The sequence below is a fragment of the Sipha flava genome, unplaced genomic scaffold (assembly GCF_003268045.1).
Source record: "Sipha flava isolate LNK unplaced genomic scaffold, YSA_version1 37_pilon_pilon, whole genome shotgun sequence".
Taxonomy (NCBI): domain Eukaryota; kingdom Metazoa; phylum Arthropoda; class Insecta; order Hemiptera; family Aphididae; genus Sipha; species Sipha flava.
In genome coordinates this window covers 667,431-683,050 of record NW_020273087.1, presented here as the reverse complement: position 1 = coordinate 683,050, position 15,620 = coordinate 667,431, and the positions used below count along the sequence as shown (strand labels likewise).

Genomic DNA, 15,620 nt, shown 5'->3' with positions numbered 1-15,620 from the left:
CCCTCGACGCCAAACGGTTTTCGGAAACGTAAAGTTGTGCGTACGCGTGCGCTGGGGAATCGAAAACGGTTTAAGGATATCAAAAATCTTTCTCGGCTCGAGACGCGCGCCCGTGTGTGTTTAATCGTTATTTATGTACGATCGTCGCGTTATGGCAAGCGGGGTCTGGTACGGTCGTTGAAATTTGTCTCGTCGTGTCAACACCGCCGCACCATTCGGGGTCGGCTTCTTGTACGCTGAACGGGTTTTTTTTTTCTTTTATCCCATACGCGCACTACAATATTACATATTATTATTACAGTATTTATAATATATTGAAATTTACTGCAGCTATATATCGGTTAACCCTCGACACACATCCTCCTCACCCAGGCCCGCGACGCCTCCCGTCCCTTCACCGGTAGTTGCTGCCGACCGAATTTACATATAATGGGAGCGCACTGCTGCGCCGCATATAATAATACGACTTACGGAGGACTTATGTACACACACACACACACACACACGGACGCGCGCACACAGGTACACGTGATATATAACGGACAGGCTGTGTGCGCGTCAGGCGATCGGTATAATAATAATAATATATATCGCGTGCGCATAGCGCGCTCACAACACTTTCGGTGAAAAAATAAAGTATCCGAAAATATGAATTATAGTCCGTCGTGCGTAAACTCGACCTTACCTCGTTGTTTTACTTTCGCACTCCGTGTCAGACGGTACTTGGTTTTTATTTATTCTTTATTTTTATTGTTATGATTTCCTAACGTTTATCGCGCGATTTCTTACTAATTATCACACGCGTGTCCAGTACACCGTTGGACGGTAAATATTTTTACACCCGTATTATGCGCAGTGCTGTTAATACCAAACGTATTGCGTCGCGAACCACCGGCGGACCGTTTACTTTCCGATCTTTGCGGGCGTCGACTTTATTGTTTTAATAATACATTACGCATTATGCGTACCGTCGCAGCTGAGTTTGATAAACCGTGTATGGTTTTTCTTTCTTCGAATAATAATTATATTATATTAACAACAATTTTGCTTTTACCGCTGAGCAACAGCGCTTGCCCCGCCCCGCCCACTCGCAATCTACCTATATATGGCCGTAATGCCTATATCATTATAATACGCTACTACGTACACGCTCACGGTTCCATTACACCGAGCAAATATGTAAACCATATGCGTTGCAAACGACTGCGACGACGTGTACACTCGTACCGTAACAGTCGGTACCGTAAAACATTATTAGGCGTACTTGCTCGGGAGTAGGGAAGGTAATCCGATTTCACCCGAACCAGCGGTCCAAACAGTTCAATTTCTACGCGTCGGACGGATTTTTTTTTCTTTTCTGGTGCAATAAACTCTTCTCGTCTCCGGCGGTTACATCACAATCGGTCCGCGGCCGCAGACAGCAGCAGCAATAATAGACGTTTAATTATACTTGCATTTTTTTTTTTTTTTTTGTCGTTCCGATCGTCGGGCAACGAAATCCGGTGCTCGGTGTTTTCACCTCGCAACAATAACACGCCGCGGTTCGAAGATACGTGTTTGCAAACGGACCTTTCACGCGGCGCGAGGATGCGCATTAAGGACCTCGCGGTGCCCGACCGTTCCGGTGCGGCGCGTCATCCGCTTTTACTTTTCCTCGCGTACGTTTACAAAACATTTGCGTTCGACCGGCGGCGCGCGCGGCTAATACAAAGCGCCGGTCGACGAAATACGTTATGGACGCGCGTGTTCGTTTAATAGCCGTATGCGTTTTATTGTTGCCAGCGCCCAACATCGGACGACGACTGTGTTACGCGTGCGTACATAGATCTCGGGAGTTAATTAGGGCAAAGCCCCCGGTGTGTGTCGTGTGTAAATAATGCTAAAACGCCCGGTGGCGGCACGTCAATCCTTACATGGCGAACAGTGCGGCGCGCAGGTCCTCCGCCACCGCCCGCACTCGGTCAAAACCACCCGGCTCCTTTCCGCTCCTTTCGAGCGCGCACGCACACACGCGCACACGTGGCAGCAGCAGCTGTATACATGTCCGTGGCATGCGTGCGCGTGTAGCGCAACAGTAGAGTTAGTGTATGCAAATGTCCGCGGTCGGGTGTACTTTATTTAAAGAAACACAAAAGTAATGATGAAAAAACACACGAGTCGTTGTCGTCGTCGGCGGCGTGATTGTGAAATACACGCCGCGTTCGTAACCGTACGTCCTTCGTTCTAAATCTTCGTCATAGTCGTCGAGGGACGACCTCCCGATTGACCGCCGCGCGCGCGGTTGATCCGACAACAGAATGGCAGAGGACGCGACCACACGATAACGGTCGTTGACAACCACCGCCGCGGTCGTCGTCTAATTGAACTCTGCCGCCGCTGCAACGGCAGCAGCAGGTCGTTTATTTATATTTCGTTTTCCGCACCGACCGCGTTTCGCCGAGGAGAGAGACGCGTGTTTTCAAATAATATATTCCTTTGAAGCAGACGTGAGATGCACTTTACGCGTGTACACGGCGTTTTAACGTTACGCGTCACGGTCTGTCGGTTATATTTCATAATCCTATTTGGCCAACTCGATATTCGTATGAACATCGAACACTGCGGTGTAAACTTAAAATTTACTCGAACTCGAGTGCACATTACGTTGGTTTTAAAAAACGATACGTTTCCCTAACGCTAGCGATAACATATCGAACTGTGTGTGTGTGTACGAAGGACCGGAGTCGGCTTGATCAAACATTTTGTGGTTCACTGAACTACCAAATAGTTTGGGGTGGGTGTCATTTTAATAGGCGGGTACTTGGTCTTGGCAACTGGCAGTGGTAGGTAATATAAAATTGGTAATTTAATAGAAATTAAGTAAATTATTGTACCTTATACGACTTTTTGGTAGATTTGGTGGGCGGTATTAACTATGCTTGAACCGCCAACTGAAAAATGTCAAACCGCCTATTCTTTTCGCCGAAAGCTATTGTACGAGTTTTTCACGGGTAGAGGGGAAACGGAGGATATGTATACACAAATGCGCGTGTACGGTATTCGCGTAGGATCCGCGTACCAAAGTCGATTGTCACAACAAAACCGTCGCCACGGTAACGTGTACAGGGCGTAAGTATACGAACGATAATATGACCGCCAGGAATGAGATTGCGCCCGTTCATGTAATATTATGGCGCATTCGTACCCTTGTCGTCCGTATTCGACCGTTAGAAACGCGATTGTTTTTTTTTTTTCACCGCCACCGACATATTATAATGTGTCGTGCGTTCGTCATTCGTTTGCGAAACGTACAATATCATCCCCATCGTCGGTCTAAATTCGTATGCATAGACTCCCCGTGATGACGGCAGTCCCTGTCGCGTCATTATTTTCACCGGGCCAGGTCGAAGCGGTAAAAAAAAAAAAAAAATATATACCTAAAAAACGAGCACGGGCGCACACGAAAATCGTCAAAGAGAATAAAAAAATAAAAATAAAATAAAAGCCTGCACATGACTATTGTTATTATTATTATCATTATTACTATTATTATGTATCGTATTGTGTACTACGGGGTAGTGACGTAGGGGAAAAGCGTCGGCCCTCCTCACGTCCGTCCACCTCCGAGGGCCGTCCGATAACGATCGGTCGCGACGCCCCGCACCAGTGTAATTCCCGGGGTGATCGGACGATGGCGGCGGCGCAAAGGGGGTGAACGCGAGTATAACGTACGTAAAAATGTATTTCGCCCCACCCTGACGACCATTGCACTGCGTACGCGCCCGCGCGCGTACGTGTGTACGCGTGTCCCCATGCGTGTGTATACACGGGTGTGTGTCTGCGCGAGCAGCTAAAAAGGGGGACGCGCGATGGTATCGACTGCGCAATTGCCGGCCACAATGAAGGCGGCAGGGAGTTTATATATACATGGATATCGGTCCCTGTGTATGAACGCACGCGCGTGATCGCGTCCTGTAAAGTCCTCGCCAACGACGCGAACGTTGATAAATGATCTCTCTCCTCCGCTGCCACCCCACTTTTTCAGCCGCAGCTCCGTATTTCTGTACAACCCTCCTCACACCCCACTCAACCACCCAACTCTATCCCGGGGCTTTTATGTACGCGAATATATATATACGTATATGTGGGCGCGCGCGTGTACACCGATGACAAAGCTCCCTTGTTCCGCCGTTATCTCTTCTAAACGTTACGAATCCCTTGTGATTTATTATCGCAGAAAATACCCCTCCACCCCCGACGCGACGCGTCCCTGCAGCAGTCGGTTTTTCCTGCCCCCGTCGGAAAAACCACTCGGTCAGAGCTAAAGCTTCTCGCTAACTCAACTCCCTACGTCCCCACTCGCCCCGTTGCGCCGATCTTCGACTCCCACCACTACCACCGCCGCCGACGGACCCTTGAGTTTTTAAAACCCATTATTTTTCTTCGGACCGCTTAATTCCGCACGATTTCCGCTCCCAGCAACTACCCCCGTGCACCGCCGCTACCACTTCCTTCGCAAGCTTTTGTCCGCGAACGTCTCTCTAAGTTTGACCTTCTTTGTTGGAGTGCCGCCGTCGCGGTCACGCAACGTGCAGATATCGCGTAAATTGTAATGCACGTGAACATTAAACGTCGACTCCGGTGGAAGTTCCGTGTCGTAGTAACACTATTATCGCATTACATGGTCGCGTTTTTTCCCCCTGAAAATGTCAATAGGTCTGGAAATTCCTCCGATGCTAACGCAATAGACGAGTTGAATTCAATAACTCTATAATTCTATTCTATTCATTATTCAGACACCGCGAGGAAATCGTTTAGCCATTTCAACTACAATCACGTTTAACCGTCTAACATTGAGTGCTGCCGAAATCCTACGTTTCAAACGTTGTTTTCATCATCGATAAATGTTAACTACGCAGCATAATAATAATAGACGTTTTTCGCTATTTCATCGACGAGTTCTCGTTGGACCATCGCGTGTTCATAAACTTTTCACGTTTTGCTGTTGATTTTTTCTATTCGTTTCTCTGTACCCGTTACAGTGTGTTGTATTAAATTGGGTTTTAGCGCAACCATATTCGGCTATTCTACTGGACTCACGAATGCCCAGGCGCTAATGTCACTGTTTGAATTCCACGTTATTATTGCGCGCGTGTTTAAGACAATACTTTTCGTCGATTGTTGCGTTTATAATGTGTAGGGATCGACTCTGGTCGTGTTATTATCGTAGCGTTTCTCAAGACCGATCGACAAAACATAATCTACTCGTATTGTTGCGCTGTTGTTGCCACCGTGGTGTTTGCGTTTTGTAGTTTTCCCGTAAATCGCACTGACCCAATTTGTAACATCTATATGTCGGTGCATCTTGCAATACTATTTTATTACAATTTTCATATTCGGCGGTTAAGGTAATACTTCACCATTTCTGTAGTTCCTTCCGTTTGGCTCCTCCTACATTTTCGCATTAAGATTTTCTACTATTATATCCGTGTCACAAAGTTTTCTTCCGGTCCACTCCGTCACAATTGTGTCGTAGCCGTTCCAACTGATTTTTGTTAAATCGCACCCACTTACGGTTAACATACAATAATAAATAATAAAATACATATATTTTTTCGACCAGTAAAAGAGAGAGTGAGAGAGAGAGAGAGAGAGAGAGAGAGAGTGAGAGGGAGGGTAGGATGGATAAATGCTTGGCAATTTGTTCGGTATATTATAATATTAGTATGGTTATAAATAATAATATTACGTATCACATTATATACGTGTAGAGGTGCCTCGGAGGAGTGTACTTACATGTTTTGTACAAACGCACAGATTATTATTCAGTTTCTCAACAGTCCTGTACTATTGTAATGCGTGTATTATATTATACGTGTGCCGTTCGTAACTGCCGCTTCGGTATGCTAATTTAACGACCCGGTACCGGCGGACCCCCTCAGATGTCGTCCCGCGTCGCCCATCCCATATGCGTGTACCCCCTATACCAGTGGTGCCCAACCCACGGCCCTCGAAGGTAATCAATGTGGTCCGTTGCAATTTTTTTTCTAAAATGAAACAAAATATGAAAAAAAATTTAAAAAATAATTATAGAATACATTTTTTTTTTTTTTTTTTTATAAACGTAATTATTTGATTTTCGACCGTTTTCAAATAGAATTTTCATGATATAACCCGAGTAATTGAAACAGCGTACCGATCAAATTAATGTATACCTACACCGTGATCTCGTGATCTTGTAATCTTTTCGGTAATCAATAAAATGTTTGAAAACAAATTCAACATGTCCGCTGTGTGTAACAAAATAACATTATTAGATTAATATCGATATTATTCGTACTTTTATATTCGGTGGTCCGCTCTAAGATGATTGTTTGCTAAATTGGTCTACCGAGGAAAAAAGGTTGGACATCACTGCGCCCCATACGGTGCTGTATTGATCGAAATAGAGAATATTGTTCAACAATAGAACGTTATCGTCCGATTGCGGTTGTTTTTTTTTTCTGGTACAGAACCTTCGACGTCGGTCGATGAGGTAAGAACGATTTTTCACCGGCACATTGTGCAACACGGAAAAATATGCGTAAACACGACATTTTCGCATTTCAATGATAGGACTACAATTTGCCCCCCATATACGTACGCGTACTTATTATAATAATACGATGATATATTCGATTTTAATCGCGATCGTTATAATATATTGTATTTATATTTTTCGCTACAAACGCATATCTTACAATAATAATGTCCGGCGAATTGTAATAGTACACGACCGTTTTGAATACGTACAGTTGAAAGTAAATAAATGAATAACTATCATAACACACGTCGGTTGGCGATTTGTTTTTGTTGTAAACGCATGCATCGATGTGATCTGCGGCTGGTAGAAACACGGTCGACTGTAGTGTTTTAATAAAATTGTACGCGTATTGCGTATTGCACGTTGCGCGTTAAAATGTTTATAAACCGTTTGGGTAGTTCGATTAACGGTTTTAAATATTATTAATTTCACCGTCAATCCGACGGGGTGCGGAAAGATTATCCGTTCACGACGAGTGCATAATATTTTGTTACACCGTTGCACCAGCGTGCATAAGGTCGTCCTATGTATAAATACGTACACGTCTCACGTGCTCACGTCGTTTAGGTGGAAATCATGTTTACGCGGTGCTCGCGGAGTGTGTAATCTATAATCACCGCGTACCGTATAATCGACGTTTGTTAATTTCTCGAAACGTTTAAAAACATTCTTTACGCATATTTCGCATCGTTTCTCGGGAGGGGTGGAGGGGGGGGGGGGTTCCTGTACATGTACACTTGTATCCACTTACCTCGTACCAAATACAATGTACTACACCGGGCAGTGGCGTATATAGGTTTTCATTTCGGAGGGGGCCGATTATGTACTTGATTTTCGGGTGGAAAGGAAGGAGGAAGCACACTAAGAATTACGAAAAAAATTATTTTAACGCTATAAGACTTCTCGACTGTCTTTACACCACCAGAGAAATAAGAAACTCAATTTTTTTAAAAGTATAAAAACTACATTGTAATAAACAAATTTTTTATTAGAGTCACTCAAAATTCACTAAATGTTTTCTTAAAAGAATAAACATATTTTATAAATATAAAATTTTAAATTATCCCATAAGTAACATTCTCAGTGTCGCGACAAATTTTCGAAAAACCCCCAGCATTAAGACATATTCATGTTAAAAATAATAATCTTTAACAATGGTGTTTTTCATATCGGAGGGGGCCCGAGCCTCCTCGGCCCCCCACCCATAAATACGTCTCTGACACCGGGCAAAAAGTCTGATCTCGCGTCGTTTATTCGTCGTCGCGGTCCAGCGGTTGATATTTTGTTTACACGAAATTTAATATAACAATTATAATTATAGTTATCGTACCGTTCGATGCGAACCAAAGACCGATACGATGATACGTTATAGTACTGTTATTATAACGCATTGCGCGTGTACGTCTTAATTATTTAAACGACTATTATAATATGTACGCGCTGGTGTACACGTACATAAATTGTGTATTTGATTTTTTAATCGTCAAATCTTCTCGCACGTTTCGGAAAGAAAAAAATAATAATATCGGCGGGACGTACCTCTAGGTAGAGACGTTTCGTACGCGTATCAATACACGCTGGTACGGCCGGTTCACATGTATGTATATTATTATTATTATTTATTCCTTTCTCCAATAATATATTGTAGAATAGGCTTTGCAGCTTGTAACGTGTGTGTGTGTGTGTGTGTGTGTGTGTGTGTGTGTGTTGTGGGTGGTGCAGCGCAAAGTCTCCTCGATCACGATCTTACAGTAAATATTAACGCGAAGAGAGAGAATACATACCTCTAATTATAACCTTTAGCCTATTAATTATTCTTACTTTTAATCGTAACACCCAGCTCTATCGAAATCGATTAATAACTTATAGGTACAGGTATAGTTGTTTTCGCCCTCCTCCGCCGCCGCGACCGAATCCCGGAGGATGCGATATTTATAACGTTTTCCCTCGCGCGTACGTACATATATTATACACGAATCCGTATACACATGTATACAGTGCGCGCGCGCGCGAGCATATATTAATTACATCACGTTAACACCCCATATATATATATATATATATGTACGGATACGAATTTTATGGTTCACACGAAAACTAGTTCCGTACGTTTCGATTATGTTTACACGCACACGCCCGCCGGTATAAATATGTGCACCGAACGGCATCGCCGACGGTGCGTTTTCGGTTTTCACACACTATATTATCTCATCGGCCTTGACGATATCACACGTCACTACTCCGCTTCGGTGGTGCACGCGCGAAGTATCGACTTGCGTTTCGATCGCGCTCACCGACGGGACCGATCTCGTCGGAGATCCTCCGGCCCGGGTGGTACACCCGTGGTTCGTACGTGGGCGTGCGAAAATCTTACAGCACATTCAGGGCGCACGTTCGATTACGAACGGAACGCGTACCAACCGTCGGTTTTCACGTTCCGAGTTCAACCGAAATCGAAATCGACGGGAACGCGTTTGAACAACAACACCGTTGCCCGAAACGCGCACGGTCCTGGTTGATCGTAAACGCTCTTCTCGCGTCGTTCAACGTTCAACAAACCGTGTAACGCTTGTCGGTCGCGCGATAAGCGCGTCGGCAAGCACTCCCTTGGTCTTGGTCCGCGGAGGCGCGCACCCTTAACGCGCCGTCCGCGCGCACGCCCCAACCGCACCCCGACGCGCGGCTCACGAAGACGGTGCGCGTTCGAAAGGGTTACGTTTTATTTTATTTCTTTACCCGCGGACTCGACGCGCGTCGACGAAAACACTACTTTTAACAACACGCCCGACCGCCGCCGACCGTGCCCGCGACCGGGTGGGTGGACGCGTAACGCCGCGCGTACAGCTCTCTGGCAACCAGCAATTATCGGTACAACAACGGCGACCGTAAACGGGGATCGTTATCCACCGTCGTACACCCGTTATTGGCATTGTGTTTGCTGTTCGTGCAGCACGGGAAGACGCGCGACCGCGAGACGCGCGGACCGCGCGCACCGGCCGCTCGCGGTCGGAGTTTCGAACAAAAAAAAAAAAAAAAAATAAATAAATAAAAAATACTTAACGAATTGTTTGATATAATATTGTATGCGATGCGTTTGCACCCCCCGTCACGTTCGTCTAATACCGTAATTGATTGTGCATGACGAGGCGATCTCGGCCGTTTTTCTCGCGGTACAACATTATTATTATTATTATTATTATTATTATTATTATTATTCGAACGTAACGTGGCGCGCAACACGCGTTTATTGTGCACGTATAGGTGTACAGAGCGTTTAGGCGTGGACCGACGGGAGACACGGAGAGGGAGACACCCATTAATTTTTTTTTTTTTTTTTATTTCGTATACTTTTTCTCCACCAATTATTAAATCATTATCGGACCGATACATCTCGGCGGCGACGCGGATATCGTGCCCCTAATACCCGTGTCCGCGCACGACCGTTTAGCGCGCGCTGTACAACGTTTCCAGGTCTCGCGGACGCGCGGTACAATGTCGTTACGGATCTAGCCTTCGGACTCTCCGATCGCTGCACGCAACGATATGCGCGCGGCCGTACGTGCGCACCGCGAACGAGTGCCCGGCCGCGTTCGGTTATCGCGTGCGGAACGCGTACGGATTTACAAACGGTTTTCCTTCCACGGGCGACGGGAGATAATCGAAGAGATAGCTCTCTATTAGCGATTTCTTACGCTCCGCTCGGGACCTCCTCGGGGTCCGCGCACCGGAATAATGTCCATAACCAGTGTTGGCGTTCTCAACGTCGTTATTGTTATGCGTCCGCGCTGTCCGCTCGGGGCTCAGCCGCGCCGTCCAGAGGTCCCCGTCGAATCCGTCGTACATAGGTAGCGGCGTGTCGTCGATCCGCCGACGAAAAATATGCACCGCAAACACGTGTCCAACAGGGGCGTCGGGCGAACGCTTACCGCGCTAGGTGATTAGGCCGACGCGCCCGGCCAACGTACTTTTTCGGTTGTCCTTGCGATGCAGTCCTCCCGACGGAAAACGGTTTATCAATCGAATTCGCGCGCAGCCTCCCCCGCACGTATCCGGTTTCGAGTTCAGGTCCTCCCGTTCAAATGCAACGTTCGACGCGCGTTTTCGTACGTGTCCTGTAAACGTAATACTCAAAACAAAACGTACGTCTCGCCATCGGCGATCGACCCCGCGCGCGTTGTGCACACGACAACGATGTGCTTGGATCTGATAAGCGGCGAAATCTCACGGTATAATCAGTGCGGGCCACTTGAGCCACCGCGAAAACCGAAGACGACCACCGCGTGTCGTCTTCTCGTCCGGTATCACAATGATTTCCGAAAAAAAAAAAAAAACGTGTTTCGTGCACGTCGCGTAATATCCGGCCCCGAGACGAATGTGTTCGCACAATTACTATTAGAACGTATAAACGTCGTCGGTTTATTTCGATTGCTTTGTCACCGGTGGACAGACTCCTTCTTCGAAATCGTTCGTGTTAATATTGTTCGTTAATCGCCCGATTCGCTAACCGTACACGTCGCAAACATTCCGTATTTTTTTTCTGATAACGAAATAAATAAATAATTTATCAACCTGCCGCCGTGGCGTGCCGTTCGCGCCCCGCAGTCGCATCGCGTTCATAATCGGAGTGCGAGTGCGTACACCCGGGTGTAGCATTGGGTTATACGAACGGTACTTAGCGACGGAATCTTGAAAATTGAATATCATACACCGTAAACGCCTCGCGCACGCGTTTGTACCCGCAGTGTTCGTCTCGTTTCTTCGTGCGCGTCCATTTATCAAAATACCAGCGCGCACTTATCAAATGATTGGATCGGCGAACAAAATATTATTATCGTTTCGGATTATACACGCGCGCGCGCGCGCGCGAGGACCTTATACAATAATATATTGACGTGCCGTTTACGGGTCTCGCGCGGTGGTAGGAAGAGGAGAAGAAGAAAAAAAAAAAACAAAAAATTATGATGAGTCACAAATTGGAAGGCATTGGAACGGGCGACGTGTAATATTATTATTATTATTATTTCATATTTTCGGTCCCAGACGACGGGGTTGTTGCACATACACGCGCGCGCGCACACGCCTACGTCTCTTACACGCCTCTAATGGACATTTACCCGTACGAAATGCGCGCCGCGGGTATCTGTGCATGTGTACACGGTTTTTTCCTTTCCTTTCCATTCCTCCTCCGTCGCGCTCGTCGAAAACCGATCCGATTATATTACGTTTTATTCGTTGTATGACGTTTAATTGACAACCGGACAAGTCGTTTCGTGCGGTCGGACGCGATACGTAGGTTATCGCGTGTATGCACGTTGGTAAGGTCCGGTAGTGGAGCTGTACGTTATAAGTAGCCATTATGTTTGTACGTAAACGTCGGTCCGCGGTGGAATTCCGACGCCGAAGAAATCAATCGCACGACCGGAAGAACACCCGAACCCCGTGCATACACCGCGCGCATAGTAATACCGTACGCGCACAATACCATCTACTCATGTACACCGATTGACCCTCTCGAAACGCGCACTAGAACACGATAATAGTACAATATTGTTTCCCCTCCCCTCCCCTCCCCATACGCGTATGCCTCGTGAAAATATGCGTGCGCGTGTATTTAAACACGTTTTTATTATATAAGTGGCAGACGCGTTTTCATCGTTAAACAATAGGCTTGTTTGGTATTTATTTATTATTTTTTTTTTCTGCTAATGTCTTATAATCTATTTATATATATATATATATATATATATGCCGCACCGCAGACCTACTGTTTGTTAGAACAATAGACGAGCGTTTTTATTATATATTTGAAGAAAAAAATAACAAACTAATATTACCAACAACCGTAGTCTATTACTATAACACAACTATAATATTATATCGTATGTATAATACGTACGCATATACATTTATACGTATATTTTGTCGACAATTGGGCAATATGCAAAACATTTTATGCACTCGACCGCATTATATGTTACGTGTTCGATGCGAGGGCGTCCACGTGTCCTGCTCGATATACGATTCTACTCGGACGAATCGGGTGCGTATAAAATTTACGTCGAAGGTACACGTAATTATGTACATTGAAACGCCGTGTATGCGATGTACGTAAACATGCCACGGGCGTGTATGCGGTAGGACTCGCCTTTCAATCCTTTCGGTGTTTTCTTATCTACGGGTCGGGGGCTGAAAAATAAAACGCATAATAGCTGGTTCACGTGATGTACGACACGCCAAATCGACGCGTTTAATGGACGCTTTTGTATAAAAACATTTCAACGGCTTAAAACCTTTTAAGGGCGACCAGGACGAAAAAAATATATGTACTATGGTCGAGCGCGTTGAAAATGTTTTGAATGACATTTGCTGTGAAATTTGACACCTCTCAAGTGTTTAACTCGATATTTTATTTTTATTTTTTATACGGTACCACTTAGCGTTTTCACGTTTAACCGTACGCATATTATTGTTGTAAAGGTACCACATGCTCTGTGTGGAACATACGTGCTACCAAAATTATAGTGATATCGATTTTACCATATTCATATGCGTCTGCTGTCCGCGGCGACGGCCGTTTTCCATTAGGTTTTGAATGAATAACTTCGGTTGGAATAATAATATAATATTATTCGTTCGCTACATAAAACCCCGTCGGCCCGTCAATCGTCATAAAGTTGTCATTTTTTTTTTTTTTGTTTTGTTTTTGTTTGCGTTCGAATAACGATTGCGATGTTGAGGTGAGGTCGAAACACCTGCGAATGTACCGACTAATTAAATAAAACGTTAATTACAGGAAAAGGGCGGGGAATAGTGGTTCGCGTTTGTCTCGGGAAAACGAGTCTAAATATGTTACCGCACACATTCACGTTCTTTGTACAACACGTTATTTTTTTTTCGGCAGACATAGAAATGCATCCGGCTGCGTTATAAAAATAAAATGGAAATTAAACATTCAATTTTTTTATGATTGTAATTTTTTTTTTTTCACGAAAATGTTTCGAGATGTTCGAACATTATATGGACATATTTCGACCGGACAACCATTACAACGTGGAATTATGTTAATGCGGCGTGGAACGTTTTTTTTTTTTTTTTTTTTTAATTTGAATACAAACGTAATATAACGTACCGTCGTACCCGTAGTCGCGCGTACGACGGAGTCTAATTGATGTACAAGTACGGACGAGAAGAAATCTTTTCCACTCGCCAACATGTTAACCTTTGTTAATTGACCGACGGTATTGTGTTCAAGCGCGCATACACTTGACCGCCACCGTCAGATTATACACACGACGTACGCGCGTCAACCACTCGCCATTGTGCACGTGAAGTATTTACGGAAAAGGGCACGCGTGAACGCGAATTCATTACGATTGAATTAATTATATCGCGAGAGCCGTTGTTCGGGGTCGGGGGCACTCGTTTGAGCGACATGTACCGAACGAAATCGACGCGCGATATCCGTAGTACGCGTCGACGGCAACGCGAAAGACCGTTTGGACCAGTGCTCCGCATACCAGTCCGGTCTTGATCGGTCCGGTCCGGTCTAGTACGGTTCTAACGTATAAACATTTTTGAACCGTCCGGTTTGGTCCGGTTCGATAGTTTTCAGCAGTAGTTCGGTCCAGTCCTCAAATAAAATGCATTATTTTCAGTCCGGTCTGATTTCAAAAAAAAAAAAGAAAAGAAATGAAAATCGGTCCAGCCGGTCCCAATCGTGGTATTTAAAATCTAAATACAGATATTGCTATGTAAACAAAACGAAAAAAAAAAACCCAACAACTTTAGGTATACATTTATTTATAAAGTCCGGTCCAGTGTAATACTAAACGCATCATATGGTACGGTCTGGGATAATACGGACTGAACCTTACGGACCCGTCCATAAACGGTTCAAAATGTTTTAAGATCGCACCGACAGTCCGGTCTACGGTCTACTTTATTTAAATGTTATTTAACTACCGGTCCGGTGCGGTCTGAAAATAATTTGAAGCCGTCTGTTCGGTACAATTTTGGTCTTCGATTAACGTTTAACCGTGGTCCGGTCCGACTTCGATCCCCTACTGGTAAAATTTGTAGTCCGGTCTGGTCCTTAAAATAACGGACCGAGCAGGGCACTCGTTTGGACCAAAGACAACGAACGTGATTACAATACGAGGGCGTATAGTATTTTATTTTTTTTTTTTAGTCGTTTTACGAAACCGCGATTTTCTCTTCGGGCCACGGTGCGCATCGCGTGCACTATCGACGTTCAATGTGGCATTATTTACTCGTGTTTATTATTATTTTACGTTTTATTACCATGTACAGGGAGTCTAATCGGTTTGTTTTTTGTCCATTCCAGTCCTTGCAGTCGGCAGCCCGTAGAGCCGGGACGAGCTGTGCGAATTGCAAAACGTCCACCACGACGCTGTGGAGGAGAAACCAAAACGGCGAACCCGTTTGCAACGCTTGCGGTCTCTACTACAAACTGCACAACGTAAGTACAAACATAAATTCTGACCTTAATAGAACCGCTGCACACCCGAACGTACGCGGCAGCTTTCTCGTGAAACGCGCACACCCGACATTATACCGTGCATACCGTTACATCGATACGTGTTTTTCGCGCGCGGTACAGAGCGCGTCAAAGGCTTTCGCGCGGTTCGAAGTTTCGTCCCTTTGTCACACGCAATAAAAAAATAAGTTTACCGTAGACGAACACGCAGGATCGTTAAAACCGTATTCGATCGCGGTCGTATGCTTCATGAAATCCATTAGATATCTCCAGTAGTGAACATTTTACGAACATTAGGTCGTAGTAAACGATTTCCTCCGAGCCATAACGGCTACCGCGTTACCTCGAATATTTACCTCCGATCCACCCGGCTTCGATGACTTCCATTCGTAATGACGTTGTTGCGCGTAGACGTTTTCGTATTGCAACATCGTCAGCATATTTGAGAGGGACCAATTGTCACATGTCGTACGCGATACAGGTCCTGTAAACATAATTTAATGTAAATCGTGTTGTTCCGTCGCGTTCGCCCGTTTGGCGCCAACCCCGTCGGCGGCGTCG

At 45.2% G+C, this 15,620-nt stretch overlaps 1 protein-coding gene across 2 annotated transcripts in view; it reads left to right on the top strand.

Moving 5' to 3' along the window:
* The window catches only part of LOC112688106 (GATA-binding factor C-like), a 56,341-nt gene that overhangs the window by 32,327 nt on the left and 8,394 nt on the right, over positions 1–15,620 (top strand). For both annotated transcript variants that reach the window (XM_025561133.1, XM_025561132.1), the window contains exon 5: positions 14,907–15,041. In XM_025561133.1, coding sequence (XP_025416918.1) covers positions 14,907–15,041 — 135 coding nt within the window. The remainder of the gene's footprint in view (positions 1–14,906; positions 15,042–15,620) is intronic.